Consider the following 15,916-nt stretch of genomic DNA (forward strand, 5'->3'; position numbering starts at 1 on the left):
AAAGCATATCTGCCATATACTGATTTCTCTTCATACCAGAGTTATATCAAGTTTTAGTTTGCTGTCTATTAGTATAACTCAGCATAAGTCACATACAAATGTGTTCTGCTCTTTAAACTGACTACACCGGTCCACTAGAAGACTCATTAATTATTTGAAATGATGACAATGTTTAATCTTGCAGATATAGATTTACAAAATATAAACTATATCAGAAGAAAAGTGAAAAAGTTCTTTAAAATGTTGTTGTATGTGTACATTTTCTTTTTGCAGCTCCAGTCTAAAAATGTATTGTTTTGTTTTTTTTTGCAGGCTGACTGGTCGTTATTAAATTGAATTATTAAAAGGAACAAACTGAGTCGAAAACATTTCCTGTTTGTTGCTCTTGCTATCTCATGATATTTTACTTGACTGGTACATAAAACTAGACAGGTTGCAAAATTGTTTACCAGTGAAAAGCACACACCTGCGTCACCTATGTGTTAGGTCTTTTTTAAAAGAAATCCCATTATTAACTATGAAAAAATGTCTCAGGCGGTGTGTTGTGGATCAAACAGCAGATATAAAACTTACAAAGAAGTTATTCTAAATGAGACAGCAAACATGGACGCACGAGCTAACATAACTTTTCAAATGTTTCATAGTTGTTCAGGAAGAATAAACCACGAATAGAGCAAACATATACAGAGTGATTTCTGCATTGTACTGTAATGCCTGGCAGCAAAAAAAAATTTATCTCCAAATTTGTGTTAGATAGTAATAAATGTGTGTGACACAGTTAGTCATCTGTGTTTACATCTTGTTCTCCAGTGTTTCTTGTATAAATGTATTTCTACTTATTTATATTTTAGTCTACCTATTAAATGCAGCACATACAAGAAGTCACTCGCCACACAAGTTATTAGCTTGAACTAATTTGCAATGACCGTCCCTAAATGAGACAATATGTCACAATGTATACATATGTAAATATACAATTCTTTGAACTCAAAAAGAAATGCACAAACTTTGCCTTAATGATAATGATAATTTCACTTAGGGTGCAAAAATTGGAAACATGATCCAGATATGCAAGCCACAAAGTGCAGAAAGCAAACAAGAAATGGTTAAAAAAAAAAAACATTACATGAATAGAAAGAAAATGAAAAAACAGAAAATGAACCTCCAAGATTTTCTCCCTGGAGTTAAAAGTTTCTGTGTTTGTTTTACAAAGTCAATAAAGTGGCAAAATAAATACCACAGTTTGGGAATTCTGTTTCATTTGCCAAATTCAATCTAACTTCCACTGTGGAAACATGAGACTGTGTTGAGCTAGTCTGTCACAATACATCAATAATGGACCGTCATGGCCTTATTATGAATAAAATACTTTTTCACAAGAATCTTGTGGGGAATTCTGTTTATTTGGCTGCAAATAAGTAATGCGATCGTTTTTTCTCCATCTTTGCTATTCTTTTCAATAATTCTTGCCCCCTTTCTCTCTCTCTCACTGTTTCATCGCTTTCAGTCTATTTCTCTCCTTTCTGTCTCTCTTCCTGCGATTGATAGCTGCTGCTGAGACTTGATCTACGTGTCTCATTCTCTCTTAGTCTGTAATTAAGGGAATTATACATCAAGAGCCCTATGTAATATATAAATAAAGAGGGGAGAGTGAGCTTTGCTTAATTGCAAAGACAAGAAGACAGAAGTGATCACAGCCCAGTAGGACTCTTTTACACTCAGTGTGATACCAACTGAGGTGATAGAATTTTGAATGCAACCGGTGTGTGCTTGGAGTAACACTTTGTTTTATAAATTATTTTGTTTTAGTACATATGGGTTACATTTGGTTTAAAAAGAACACACATACACACATAAAAACATAACCGGATTAAAAGATATTTACTCGATCCTTAACATAATGTTGTCTAGAATATGAATAAAATTACTGTCATTGGCCTGAACTTCTGAAAGCGGTTTTCTTTAAATAAAGAAAAAGCTGTGCTTTTTGGATCTGCTAAATGTTCTAATTCAAAATTGTGATTCTTTAACCAAATAATATACAGCTGCTTTTATGCAACAAAAAGCATGGTCTTCATGTATCGAGAACATGCCATAGTGTGATAATTTAGGACAAACGTGTCTACCTAAAACTGATCAGGAGATTTACTGCCATGTATTTGAGCTTTTAGCCTCAGATGCATTTTAAAAAAATGTGATACAAAGGGGTCGGTGATAAGTCATGCTTATATTAATTGTAAAGCAATCACAACATGAAGTCAGATAAGTTTATGTTCTGTAAGACTTCCCTTTAAGAAGGCCAGTGGTGAAAATGTTGTTCTGTGGCTTGGGTTGGGTTTATGTTACTTTTTTGTCAGAGTTACTATAAAGTTTAGCTGTCAGTGGTTATGGTTAACAAAAGCCTTCAGGGACTGAATCAAAATGAATAAATTAGTCTAACTGTACGTGCACTCGCCCTGGCAAACCTATGTATTTTTCCACACACATCAATAGATCTGTTGATTGCCCCCGTTGTCCTTTCAATCAGCCTTTAAGCATCTTGTGCATCAATGCTGTGGTAGTGGTCTAATAAACCTCTGAAAAGATAAGTATACACACATACAGATGCAAGCAACACACACTCTGCACCACTGCTTTCATCCTACCTCGGGTCTTTTTGAATAGAGTCGATAGAAGGAGAACGCTGCAGGCTGCCTTCAGGCGGCAGGGCCGGTCCAGACTTGCTATATGGAGATTCCACCACTGAGGGGCAGTACTGCAGGGTGCGGTAGGGGTCCGCCACATAAGGATCTGAGCCATATACGTCTCCGCTTCCACTACCTCCGCTTGAGGTGTATCCTGGCCCCACTGTCGCATAGTTGTTCCCTCCACGGCCGTAGCTTCCTGTTCCAGTGCTGTGACTTCCTGTGCGCTGCAAAGGGGCGGAGTCGACACCAGGGGAGGAGGGTGCTATGGTGGGAAAGTAGGGACAGAGGACATAACTTAGGTCACTGACCTGGTTATGAACACGCACGATTAGGTCTACAGAGGAAAGTGAAGGTGGGGAGAGAAGGAGAGGAAGAAGGAGGTGAAGAAAAGTACAGGAAAGGAAGGGAAATGCAGAGAGGCAAAGAGAGCAATGAACAGGTTGTTAGGAAAAAACAACTCCAAATGGATAGATAAAGAAAATATCTTAAAAATATGGAAAAAAAAGTGTAACGTCAGTCAATTAACACAATGACACACTGATATTTCCATAATATACACATAATACAATGCACTTCTTCAGAGTTGTACTGTGAAGAATATTGCGTGTGGAATCAGGACTAACAAATGCAATAACATTTTTCACTACACGCTAAGTGCACTATAATCTTTGCTTTGCCACTTAAATGACTCGTCCACCCGTCATCAAGACGCACTGAAACATATTCACTTTCTGAGAATAGCAGGTGTTGAGAGCAATGGGACAATCACCGAAACAGTAAGACCTCAACTTAGTGAGTAAAAAAGGACTATGAAAAAACATAATGGATAAAACAAAATATAATTTTAAAAAAAAAATCAAGTTTCTGTATTTCTCTTCAGAAGGATTTGGATATCAAATGGGAGTTTGCCTGGGGATGAGAGCAGCCCACACTGGGAGGTTAGCTGTCGCCTTCCTTCTCTGTTGCAATGGACTGATGATATATCAACGCACTAATGTGTGTCTGGGGATGTCTTTCTCTGCTGAAAAAATACTAAGACAGACTGAGTAAAGGGAGGAGATCTCATCTGTCTTTAGGACCAAGTTATGTGCAAACTGAAACACACACATGCAAAAACACTGTAAATCTGTAACTCAGACAGTAAGCGATAATTCAGAGCCATAAAATCAAGATGTAGCCATGTGACTGACTAAGGCTTTACCTCAGACCAAAGAGTCTCCGTACATAAAGAATCAGCCTTTAAAACATGTCTGCTTAGGAAAATCCACACCCAACATATGCATACATGTTGCCATGCATTTTGTATATAAACATGATAAATCATTTAAGCTTGTGGATGAATTAAATAAAGAATGACAGGACTGTAGGTCATTTGGACGCGAGTGTGAGCTAAGGTTGAGTGTCTCATCATTATGTGACCGACAAACTTGCTCTTTAGCGCTGTCTTGAGTGCTGGCATTTACTTGACCTTCACAACCCTCTTACCGCTCTCCTCTTCACCCTTCTCTCTCTCACACACACATTTACACACATCTGGCCTGTCTCATCTACAACGTGTATGGTGCATGAGGAAGATTGAACCATCTCTCAATTGTTTTCAAAAGCGCCTATTGAAATTTTTATTACTTGGCCCTGTAGGAGTGGCACGAGGACCATTTTGGATGATTTAACCACATTAGCATATTCCTTTACCGACTTTAAAATCAGGTTTTAAAAAAAATCTTTGCCAACGAGACAGCATGAAAGTAAAAAAGACTGGGAAGCTGTGTGAGCCTTTCTCCTGATGCCTCAAATTTGATAAAGATCCTAAGAATTCAGCAGGAAAAGAGAAACAGCTGAGAAATGAGGGCCAGGTTTAAAAAAAATAGAATATATCTGCTAACAATGAGGAAAGGGAAGAAGGGTAGAGAAAGGTAATGAAGCAGAGTTACTCCCATCAAAAGGCAAATCTCTGTCTTCTCTTTAAATGGTGTCTGTGGTGAGTCTGTCGTTCTGAACGTCTCATTAGTAGCTGGGGCTTGAGGCTAACTTTGCCAGTGTCAGTGTGCACTCTCTATACGACTTGACACCCACATCCAACAAACCTCAGAGCAAAATAGAAGGTGGAAGAACAGCAAAAAGAGGACAGATGGAAAAACCCTGTCAAATTACTTTATAGTTTGTGCTGTGACCAGTGAATGGGACTATTTTTGGTTGCAGCTGAAAAAATAATGGAAGCAAAGCAAGAATTATATGATAAGATGTTAGGAAACACAGATAGAGACATGCTCCTAGCCAGTATGCTGTTTTCGCTCTCTTTTGTTTTCACATTCCATTACTTTGTAGTCATCTGTTCAATGCTTCTATATGCGTTTAATTTCCTTCTTCACTCAATCTTTTAATGAATGATGTGTGGCTGAATTTACCATTTGCTCTGGTAATGGTGTGTTCTGACTAATGACTTGACCTTTGAGTCCAATAAACCCTATATCACTGTATTTATACATCTCTGAGAATGTTAGATGGCTGGAGTGCACAATTGAATTCACGGCCTTTCATTTTGCAAACAAACAATTATGTAACACAGGCTTGCCTTTATCAGAGTCAAGGTGGATTTAGTATTAAGACTGAGATCATACCTGACCGACAATATAAGTAAATGTAATTGTCATTTCAGAACTATAGGACAGTGATAGACCTTGGCATAATAAGTGTCCAAATGCCACACTTTCAACATTGAGTCAGACGTATAGAATCAATAATGCTCAGAAAAATTAAAGTACATAAAGCTCTCACAATTGTCAAGTGTGACATCAGTTCTTTCCGGTCCTCTCTTTTTCTCTGGAAGTTTGCTACGCTTGAGCAGAAAGGCACTTTCTACAAATGTATCCTGCTAAAAGATGTGCAGGGAGCCATGTAGTATTCATTCACTCCTCTCTTAAAGTTAAATTCAAGTTCAATTGGGGGTTTAACCTTTTGGAGTAATTACATTTTTGACCAGTCCTTAAAACATTGCTGAAGAGCAACTGAAGACAAATTTACTCCACTGTTTTATGAAATATCAAACTTATCAAGAAATGTGACTTATGTGTGTACCAACAGACACATACACACATGCATGTTCCACTAACACCTCCAATATCCAACGCTCTGGCACCGTGAAATTGTGTTTGAGAGGATATAAAAAGGCAGGAGTGTCTCTGTATTCCCTTGCTTCAGCATAAAGTAAACAAATCGCGGCTGTGCTCCTGCTGGCAGATTAGCGATGGGAAGGGAAACTCTATTAGTCATTTGACACAGTGATACCTCTGCAATTAGCCAGTCAGCTGAGGGGCCGCCTCGCTTAGAGTAGGGCTGACTTTTTCTGTGGGCTAGGATAGGAAGCCCCAGCTGAATTAAAAGAGATAGAGGAAGGGAGAGAGGGACAAAAAAAAAATAGAGGGGATGCAGCCAATCCTTTAAGATTTCCTCATCTATCCTAACTTCGCATTCTATCATCTCTACATTCATTTTTTTCAGACACATTTGTCTTCTCTTTTTCACCATCACTCCCCTCACTTGCCCTTTTATCTTTCTTTGCTGCTTTATGCTCTCTCTATCTTTACCGCCATCCATCTTTTTTTTCACATGCACCTCTTTGGTAACCTCCCCTTGGAATTACTGCCCTCCTTCGATTACTGTGGCTCACTATCACTCTGCTCCTATTCCTTTTTGTCTGTCATTCTGTATCCATCACCAATCCATTTCATGTCTTCCTCTCTTTCTTCCCTAACACCCCTCTGTCTGTCTATCTCTCTCCCTCTATTGGGGTTATAGTAGACTATGTGATCAGAGCTGAGGACATGTCCTTTCTCTCGACACGCTTCAGTGCTCAGCACGATTACACAAAGCTCTTCACTACAGTCTACATCTCTCTCCCGCAAACACTTATAAACACCAGAAGCACACAAACATGGACATCTAAATATGACTGACATGTACTGAACATGCATGTGCGGACGACATTGTTCCCTAATGCTTGGAGGTCATTTTACAGCATGTACGTGTAACATTGCCTCGAGTAGCCATGAATAAAGTACACTTGCCAAAGCTAACACACACACTGGATGTGCAGGAGAGTGAGGATTTGTTTCTCCTCCCGTTTATCCCAGGGAGGGACTCCCGGCCAACATACAGCCCTTGATGTTCCTGAGCTGGAAGCACTGAAAGATTCACATGCACAATAATGGGCGCACACAGACTGATGCCCACCCCCACAGGAAGACAACATTTTGTACAGTGTTAGCCATAGGAGGCTTGTTTTATGAGTGAAGACACCATGTCTTTCTCAGGGCATGACGCTAAGACATAGTTGGGACTGCAGGTCAGTGACTTCTGCCAAATGTTCATGTTTTGCAGGGACAGTAGTCAAAGTCATAGAGAAATCTGTTTATTTTGTTATCATTATTTTTCTCAATTTTAGCAGTTCTCCTAACAAGGCATGGTCACACAAATACACAAAAATTAGTCTGGGGTATCTGCTTTCATAATTCAACAGAACAGACCTAAAACCAATCAGAGCTACGAAGCCTGACACATGGCTGTACAAATGTATCATAGCAAACAGATCCTACAAAAAAACAGAAAATAATAACATTTTATAGATCCGCATTATCATTCTGTCACTCGTCTTGAAAAAACTTCAGCATATTTCAGCCTTTTCATATTTTCAATGTCATAACAGTGAAAAATGTATGACTGACGACATAAGACTTAAATCTGCCATATTGGATGCACCCTAAACAAGAGATGGAAATATATCACACTTAAATGTGTTAGGTTGAGATTTTGGCCTCAAATAGCTTTCTGTACATATTAAATTTCAGCTGTTTTTTGTAGCACTGTAGCATATAAACCTGTTGTAGAAGACCACAAAATAAAATCAAAACAAGAGGCTGAATTGTGAGCCCAGCTTTGGAAACCTGTTAGGGTTTGGAACAACAATGAAAAAAACAACTGGGAAACTCTGACATAATAAGCGATGTGATGTAATGTAATGTAAAATAATAAAATGCAAGACTCTGTATGTAACAATGAACAGTAAATTCATAAAGAAAAACACTCAGCAGGTATCAAAACTGCTTGATTTGATGGAAAAATAGTGAATTTTACTAAATATCAGCATGATCTCAGAGGACAATAAATGAATATTTCTTCTAACTGTTAGGAATCTATTATTGATGACAAAGCTAAGAATATGCTGATTATGTCAACCAAGATAGCATTGGGAAGATGGTGTGTGCGTGTACTTATGAATTTCTATTTATTTGTGGGAGTGTGAGAGAGTCATGTGTGGTGACAAAAACGTCTATTTTGGAATTGCCATATGTTTTCCCTGGGGAAAAAGAAATTGGGCTGATCTTTCAAATAAGTCTGATATGTTGAGCTGGTAATTAAGGTTTCTGAGGCCTCAGCACAACCTCGCTGTAAATACAGTACAGGTTTAAGCCACTGCGTAAGTCATCTGGACTGCATGTGAAGCCGAATATTGTTGACTAAGTGCAATAGTACCATAGGTGGTAGTTAATCTGTTTGAAAAGAGACTGCTCAAGAGAAATTTCATTAAATTACAGAGAAATAAACAAGTTTTAACTTGCTTTCATTCTTGCTCTTCTTCTCTCCTTTTCTATGTTACTTTTTCTTTCCTACCTTAATTAAATTGATGGAAGACATTGACTTTCAATATAGTGCTGGCTTCAGTACGACTGTGGGGGCTTTTAACAAGCACAACTGTTCCAAAAACATCCCATTACAAGTAAGTGGAAATAAACTTCTCTGTCTTTACTGGTGCTCATAAGAGAGCGGGTCCATTAAAAGACCAGCAGGATCAGAGGCCAGGCAGAAATTGATCCGAGCAAAACAAACCCAATCTAACCTGGTGACACAGAGAGAGCGCGCGCCTGGTGAGTAACACATTAAAGTGACTAAGGAGATGCCTCAGGCGAAAAGATCGAATTTCGCTGCACTGGATATGTAAAGAACAAATGTAAAAAATTTAAATGGACAACTGACCTCAGGGTCTACTCAGGGTTAGATGGAAGTGTCACATAGTGATGCTTAGTTTGCCGTATCAACAGTTGATAGACTGCAGAGAGCATACAAATGCAGTTAAGTTTTACTCTGACCTGTCATCGAGTTACTCTGACAGCTAATGCTGACATTCATTCAGCGTTTTATCAGTTAAAGTTATGATCAGCACTCGCTGGATATTCTGTGCAACCAATCACCGTCACATGCATGCTCAAAAGCCTGACTGTGTGGGATTGCTGTGTTGGATAGCAGCGTAGCATTACGAGAAGCTTAAGGTAGACAGCAGAGAAAAAAAAATGACTAAAGGATTGGACTGAAATCAGCTTTATTTTGTGAGCAACACCTGGATTGGCCCAAAATTTAGGATTGGCCCGGGGAATGACTACTGATTAGCATTAGTAACTGTGACTCCACATGCAGTGTAATGAATTATTTTAATCCTCTGAGCACTGATCAAAAAACATACTTTCCAAGTATTTCATTTTAGTGTTTTTTTAAAAAAAAAATTATATTACCATTTTGAAATTAATTTGTACGTCTTATGTGCATGTAATTTAATTTAAGCTGATTGTACTCATTAAATGGAAAAAGAACCCTGTGAAAAAAAGACTCCGTTACTAAATTACTATTGTAATAGCAGACTATCTTTACCTATTGTTGTTACCCACTGTTGAGGTTTAGGATTTAGCTATATTTAGTTAAAATATGTATATGTGTATGTTTGCAAACTGTACATGTGGATACAGGACAGTTTGTATGTAAAATGCCAAAAGAATGAGTCTTTAAAACTCCATCAACTTAACAGTAGCTGCGCAAACATACAGAGACAGCTCTATTGGCCATGATTAATATGGAAAACCACATTTGCACACTGGAGAATATGTGCCAAATTAAAATGAGCCTTTTTCTCTTCATCTTCTTTGATTTCAGGGATCTGTCAATTTCTCTATTTAAGAGAAGATCTGAACTTTTCCTGCCTTCTGGCAAGATGATGTATGGTAGGATGTGTGCACCTTCTCTGTGCTTCTTTTTGTGTCACTCATCTCTTTGGCTTGTTTTCTCTTTTTCATCCCCCTTCTACTTTACCCCCTCTGTTCTGTCCCCCTTATTAGGATGTCAGATCTCATTACAGATGGAAAGCAGATGTTTCAAAGGGCAAAACAGATTGGTTTGATGGTTTAATGCAAGACCTTCCCAATATCTCTGTCTCTCCTTCTCCTGTGTGCACCATCACACTGGTGAGGGAGTCAGTGCCACAGGGCTGCAAATTCAAGCAAAAAATAATCCTGCTTTGGAGAAACATCATATAACACACACACACAAACTTATGTAAGAGAGTTGATCCCTTGTCCGGGGAAATGCATATGATTTAGTTTAGAAAAGTAATGAGGAGGAGTGGGAAATGCGTGTTCAAATATTTTGTTTCATTTAAAACAAAAAGTTAGTGCCTATCACCACTTAGAAGAAAAGAGTAAGCGGGCAGAACACTCCTATAATGAAGCACAGATGCTACAATGCACAGCATTGTAAGTTAACCCAAACCTTTACGTATACATCAAGAATTTACAGACATTAAACTGAAAACTAAGCTATGAGAATATTATCCTCCATTCACGTCAATGTACTGTGTATTTGGACTTGTTAATATTCATAATATCCATCTCTCAGTATCTCAAATGAAAGACAGCATTCAACATAACCGATAAACACAGAGCAGTGTTCCTGAAGTAAAGCGTTTAATATGAACAATGGGGCTCACAATTTGCTCAGCTCCTTCAATAAAGGAATGTATGGCACTGTCGAGTTGCAACATGACACAATAAACAAAACAGGACTTTCTGAAGAAGTGTTTGTCGTACAAAAAAAAGGTGCTTTAAACATGCCATTAAACAATACTTCACACTTTTAGTCGTGATTTGGTCATCTGGTTCTACTGATGCTTAAAAAAAAAAAAGATCAGTTTTAGTGGAATTGTGGCATAATGATTAGAAGGCTGCTGAAGAATTTGTAGCCACCTCCTCTAAATATACTGGAGAGAATGATGTTGCCAATAGCTCAACCTTCTTACAAGAGGGATGAGAAATGAGATAATGATAGAAAATTATTTTAAAGAGAGAAAATAAGCAAAAGCAGTAGTAGAGATGGTGAAATCTTTGTGTTAAAAATAAATAAAGCAAAAGGAAAACATGGTGAAAGACACAAAGTGTTAAAGAAAAAAAAACTAATAATGTGAATGTATGTCTGCATTAGAGACACTGGCCAAGCAGGAATAATTGCTTAAAATAGGCCACATTAACCTGCAGTCCTCTTGGGCACTGGCCTGGTTTCATCTAGGAAAGAAATATATGTGTTGCAGCCAACACTGCATGTAAGATACAGACTCATACTGACATACACTGACACTACAAAAAGAAAGATATTTTGTATGTGCTGAGTTGCTAGGAAAATACAGCATGGAGTGCGTGGCAGGAGCCAAGAAGAATTACAGAAGAAGGGTGTGTGCGTGTGAGAGAGATGTTTGACCAGATATAGACATACTTCTGGAGGAAATATTCAGTAACAAACTTTTAGATCTCTGTCAGATGCTTTTGGATTGCAGTGACAACATGGTTCATGAAACACTTGCGCAAACAACTAAAGTAAAGGTGAACTAAGCCGAGGGAAGCTGAGCAGACAGGTAAACAAAACAAGCTCAAACTGAGCCAACTGTCAAAGTATGTTGTCAAGCTGCCGTCCACTTCCCTGCAACAAAATGTTAAATCGTTTAATTATGTTCCTGCTAGATGGAGGAGAATGACAGTTGTAATGAAGCTTCTTCAGAACGTACCAAGATTACTCATTTGAAAACATAAATCATTAGAACAAAATTGTGGCACAACTCTACGATTTAGATTTAGCCTAAAAGAAATAATAATAAATTAAAAAAATGAAACTCATTTAGTCTGTGTCAAAAGCCATTTATGCAAAAACCTTAAGTGCAAAGAAGATTATCAGCAAGCGCAAAACTTTCCCGGGGAATATTTCAGCTTCCTGAGCTCGAGGTTTTTATGAGTGCGCGCTTGTCCTCGCATCCTGTTTACTGCCTGCTCCATTTCTTTTCACCTGTCTCTCAGTGCTAAACTAGGTCAGAAAACAGTAACAACTGAAAAAAAAAAACGAAAAAACATGCTTGTACAATTACAGTAACTTAAATTGCTGCTCAGCTCCTAATTGGATCTTAAGAGGTAAGGTAAGTATTAAGGATAGGTAAGTAAGTAATGTGATGCCCAATGCTCCAAATTAATACAGTGAGCTTGATTTGAATGCCTGGTTTACACTACTCATACTACTACTCAACATAGTGCACCTCATATAGACCCACTGACTACAACTTGGGAATTTTTTATGTTTAATACTCACACAAACGTCTCCTCTTTCGTTCCAGCGAAGGAATGACTTATAGCATTAATTACATTGATCCATGCCAGCTTAATGAACCAATAATGTGAGCTTGCCATTGCCAAGAAAAGGCACTATGACATAATTAATGACTTACAGCTCACTATGTCAGCACAACCCTTATCAGTTCATTATGTGCCATCACTCAGTGCATTATGAGACCTTATTAGACCACCTCTTTTTTCCAACACACACTCTTTTAACATGCCTTTCAAACACACAGTTTTACGGCTCAGTGCTAATTCAATGGCACAGTGAGTTCAAGGTGCTGTCCGTGTTTGGTCTGTAGATTTCTCCACTGTAATTACATGAACCAAAAATTGCATGACATGAACAAAGTTCATGTTGAAATAATGTGATGGACAATTATTTCCAACAACATAAGACATCTATAAAAACGACCCTTTCACTGTGAAAGTGCATTGAAACCTCAAGCGTTGCAATTAAATGCGAGCAGTCTAATCTGCACTCTATTGATTTGTGTAGAGAGTGCACAATTTCTTTGTCAGTTTCCCTACCCCCATCTACTGAAACTACAAATGCAAGCCACAATAAACTATAGATAACATAGTCCCTGTACACTTCTGAAGCACATTTATTCATTATTTTTCGTCCTGCAAAGACAATGCTATTGCTGTACATCATGAAAAGTTCTGATATTCACACAAAGCAAAATTCCAGACGACTATGAGCAAGCTCAATTACCTAACTTGGAAATGTACTTCAAAAGCTATGCTCTGCTCTCTACAGCAATTCTCACATGCCTTTCAAGTGAGTTAAACTTATCAGCTCAAACACTGGTCTAGGGTGGCATATTTACTTCCATGATTCTGACCCAAATGTTAATGATAGCAATTAAGTGTAGCTGGTTAATGACATAGAAGAAGCAGTGAATGTGGCGTGACCAACTTGGGTGTTTTTATACGAGTATGATACCAAAATGGGATTAACATGGCGTACCTAAACCCACATTGAGATAAGCTCATTGAGGCCTTATTATAAATACACTGCAGGCAACAATGGAGTTGCAGAGGGAGCTGGTGAGAATAAGTGTATGTGAGTGTGTGAGTTTGATAGAAAATGTGCCAAACTGTGCTTCACTGAAAGGATGTGTACTTCTAAATAACAAATGTTTGGTAATTATATTTCTTATTGTCCTTAGTTTGCATTCATTATGTCTTTTCACAATTTTAGCACTGGCTGATGTTCATAGTAACACACATGTGTGAACGTTACACACGAAGACTTGAATAAAACAGTAAAACACTGAAATATCAATTTTGAGGAAAAACACAGTCCTGACGAGTGCTGGTTCATACATTTGACAGACAGACAGACAGACAGACAGATAGACAGATAGACCGATAGACCGATAGATAGATAGATAGATAGATAGATAGATAGATAGATAGATAGATAGATAGATAGATAGATAGATAGATAGATAGATAGATAGATAGATAGATAGATAGATAGATAGATAGATAGATAGATAGATAGATAGATAGATAGATAGATAGATAGATAGATAGATAGAGATAGATAGATAGATAGATAGATAGATAGATAGATAGATAGATAGATAGATAGATAGATAGATAGATAGATAGATAGATAGATAGATAGATAGATAGATAGATAGATAGATAGATAGATAGATAGATAGATAGATAGATAGATAGATAGATAGATAGATAGATAGATAGATAATAAGCATAAGAGTGTAAATTAACATCAGGTGAGTGTGCTCGGTGAGTGATACAGCAGGCTGTTGTCACCCTGACATGAGTCAGAAACATCGGTTTATATCATTGGTGTCACAAATCAATGCAGGCGGAGGCTCTTAACATCAGGACCATGCCAGGTACATTGTGACATAATGCATTTCAGTGCCACCAACACGCCAGATGGAAGTAAGAAGTCATGCAGTCCTGAAACTAACCAAGTCATTTTTCCAACTAAACAGACCAAAATAATAAGTGAATCCAAGACCAAACTGGAAGTGAAAACACAGAATGAAAAAAAAAAAGATAGCCAAAGTATTCCTGACAAAACTGATATATTTGACACCCTCAGAAAATAAAAAGAGGTGGGTAAAGTAAAATGAACTGATTTAAATTCAAAACACACCCGTTGCCTTCTGATCCAAGTTTATTCCAGCTCCACTCTTATGTTTGCATGAAAGCGGCTCCTTAATCTACATTCTTTCTTTCACCAAGGAAAATGGCTAATCCATGGCTAATGTGAAATATTCAATTTCTAAATTCATTTGAAAATAGAGAAGCTGTAAAATATATTGTTGGTTTAACAAAATACAGACAGTTAGTGCAAAAACTTTTGGATTGTAAAACTTATTCCTTATGAAGTGTTTTACCAGTGTTGTTGCGGTAGGGGCCTGTGTCCGGTCCCTGGCTCTGACTCAGGCTCCTCATGGGCCCTTTGTTGTGGTAGACGCGCTCTTCATAGATGGGATCTATGTGGTGCTCTGGAGACCCCAAAGGTCGAAGGGGCTCTTGACTGTGCTGGCTACTGTAGGAGCCACGAGATCCTGTAAAAAAAGAAGAGAAAGCAAAAGGATGTAAGCTGGGTAGTGAAATATATTATACATTTTTAAAAAAGGCAGAACAAGAAGGCACCTATATGTTGAGGCAGAAGAGGTGAAATAGAGGACTGAGTGAGTTGATTGTAGGGCAGGAAGAAAAGAGGGACAGAAGAGGAGGCAGGAAAGATTAAAATCACAGAGGATGCAGAGGGTGAAGCAAGGCAGATACATGATGTGAACAAAATAAAAAAGAGAAGGAAAGGAACAAGTATGGGCATGATGGGTAAAAGACAGTGATTATTAGAGATGGTAACAAATCAACATCAGCAAACCTATACAATCAACCTGTTGACCTGTCCATTTCTACAGAGCAAAGGAGCAAAGTGTGTGACTGTGTGTTAGTGTATCTGTTAGCATGTGTATATGATGGGTAGGGAAAGGAGTGAGTTTGAACTGCACTAAATCAAAATCACATAAACTAACAAAAAGAAAATGTATATATACATAGACAGTGACAAATACGATAGGAAGAAACAGAAATTGAGAGACACAAATATAGATAATGATGCCTCGTATTTCATTTTCTTAGTCTCCATGAAACGTTTTGTTTGTTCGTCAGCTGTAAAATAATGAGATGCAGTGTCTCTCTGCTTGTTCAGTCTTTGGCAGGAATCCCACAGACATAGGGCAAGGGAAAAATTGACAGCAGGCGTTTGTTCATAACACAGCAGAACGACTGCAAGGCAGTGGCCTCCCTCTGAGCACGCAAAAATTTAAATCAGGAAACAGTGGAAAAAGAGGACATTCGGATAAGTCAGAAGGCAAGTCAGGAGGGCTTATCTGATATGGCAGCAGATAAAATGAAACCGCACACACATGAATATATAAGTGCAGACTTGGAAAACTATGAATGACCAAGAGAAAGAGAGCTGATTCAGTGCAACTGATGTCTTATCATATCATATTAGGTCCCAGTGGAGTGCAAATCGTGTGTCAAGGATTTTCCAGAGGATGAGGAGCAGTACTCCAGGATTCAAACCTCCGTGTAAGGACATCATCAACTTGACCCAGTCAAAACCACTCAACATGTCAAATCATATCAGAAATCAATGCTCAGGAGGCGCGTTGCTTTCTCAGTTGGACAAAGTACATACAATAGCTTTTTAACAGAGTTATTGGTGCAGCTGCAACGTCTTTTTGA

At 38.1% G+C, this 15,916-nt stretch overlaps 1 protein-coding gene across 1 annotated transcript in view; it reads right to left on the bottom strand.

The window, feature by feature from the left end:
• ctnnd2a (catenin (cadherin-associated protein), delta 2a) overlaps window positions 1-15,916 on the bottom strand; it is a 222,402-nt gene that overhangs the window by 92,718 nt on the left and 113,768 nt on the right. Inside the window, exons 11-12 of the mRNA XM_072378041.1 lie at window positions 14,548-14,721; window positions 2,646-2,949 (exon numbers count right to left, since the gene is read on the bottom strand). Coding sequence (XP_072234142.1) covers window positions 2,646-2,949; window positions 14,548-14,721 — 478 coding nt within the window. The remainder of the gene's footprint in view (window positions 1-2,645; window positions 2,950-14,547; window positions 14,722-15,916) is intronic.

Source organism: Leuresthes tenuis, unplaced genomic scaffold (assembly GCF_036924035.1).
Source record: "Leuresthes tenuis unplaced genomic scaffold, fLeuTen1.0.hap1 SCAF_24, whole genome shotgun sequence".
NCBI classification, from domain to species: domain Eukaryota; kingdom Metazoa; phylum Chordata; class Actinopteri; order Atheriniformes; family Atherinopsidae; genus Leuresthes; species Leuresthes tenuis.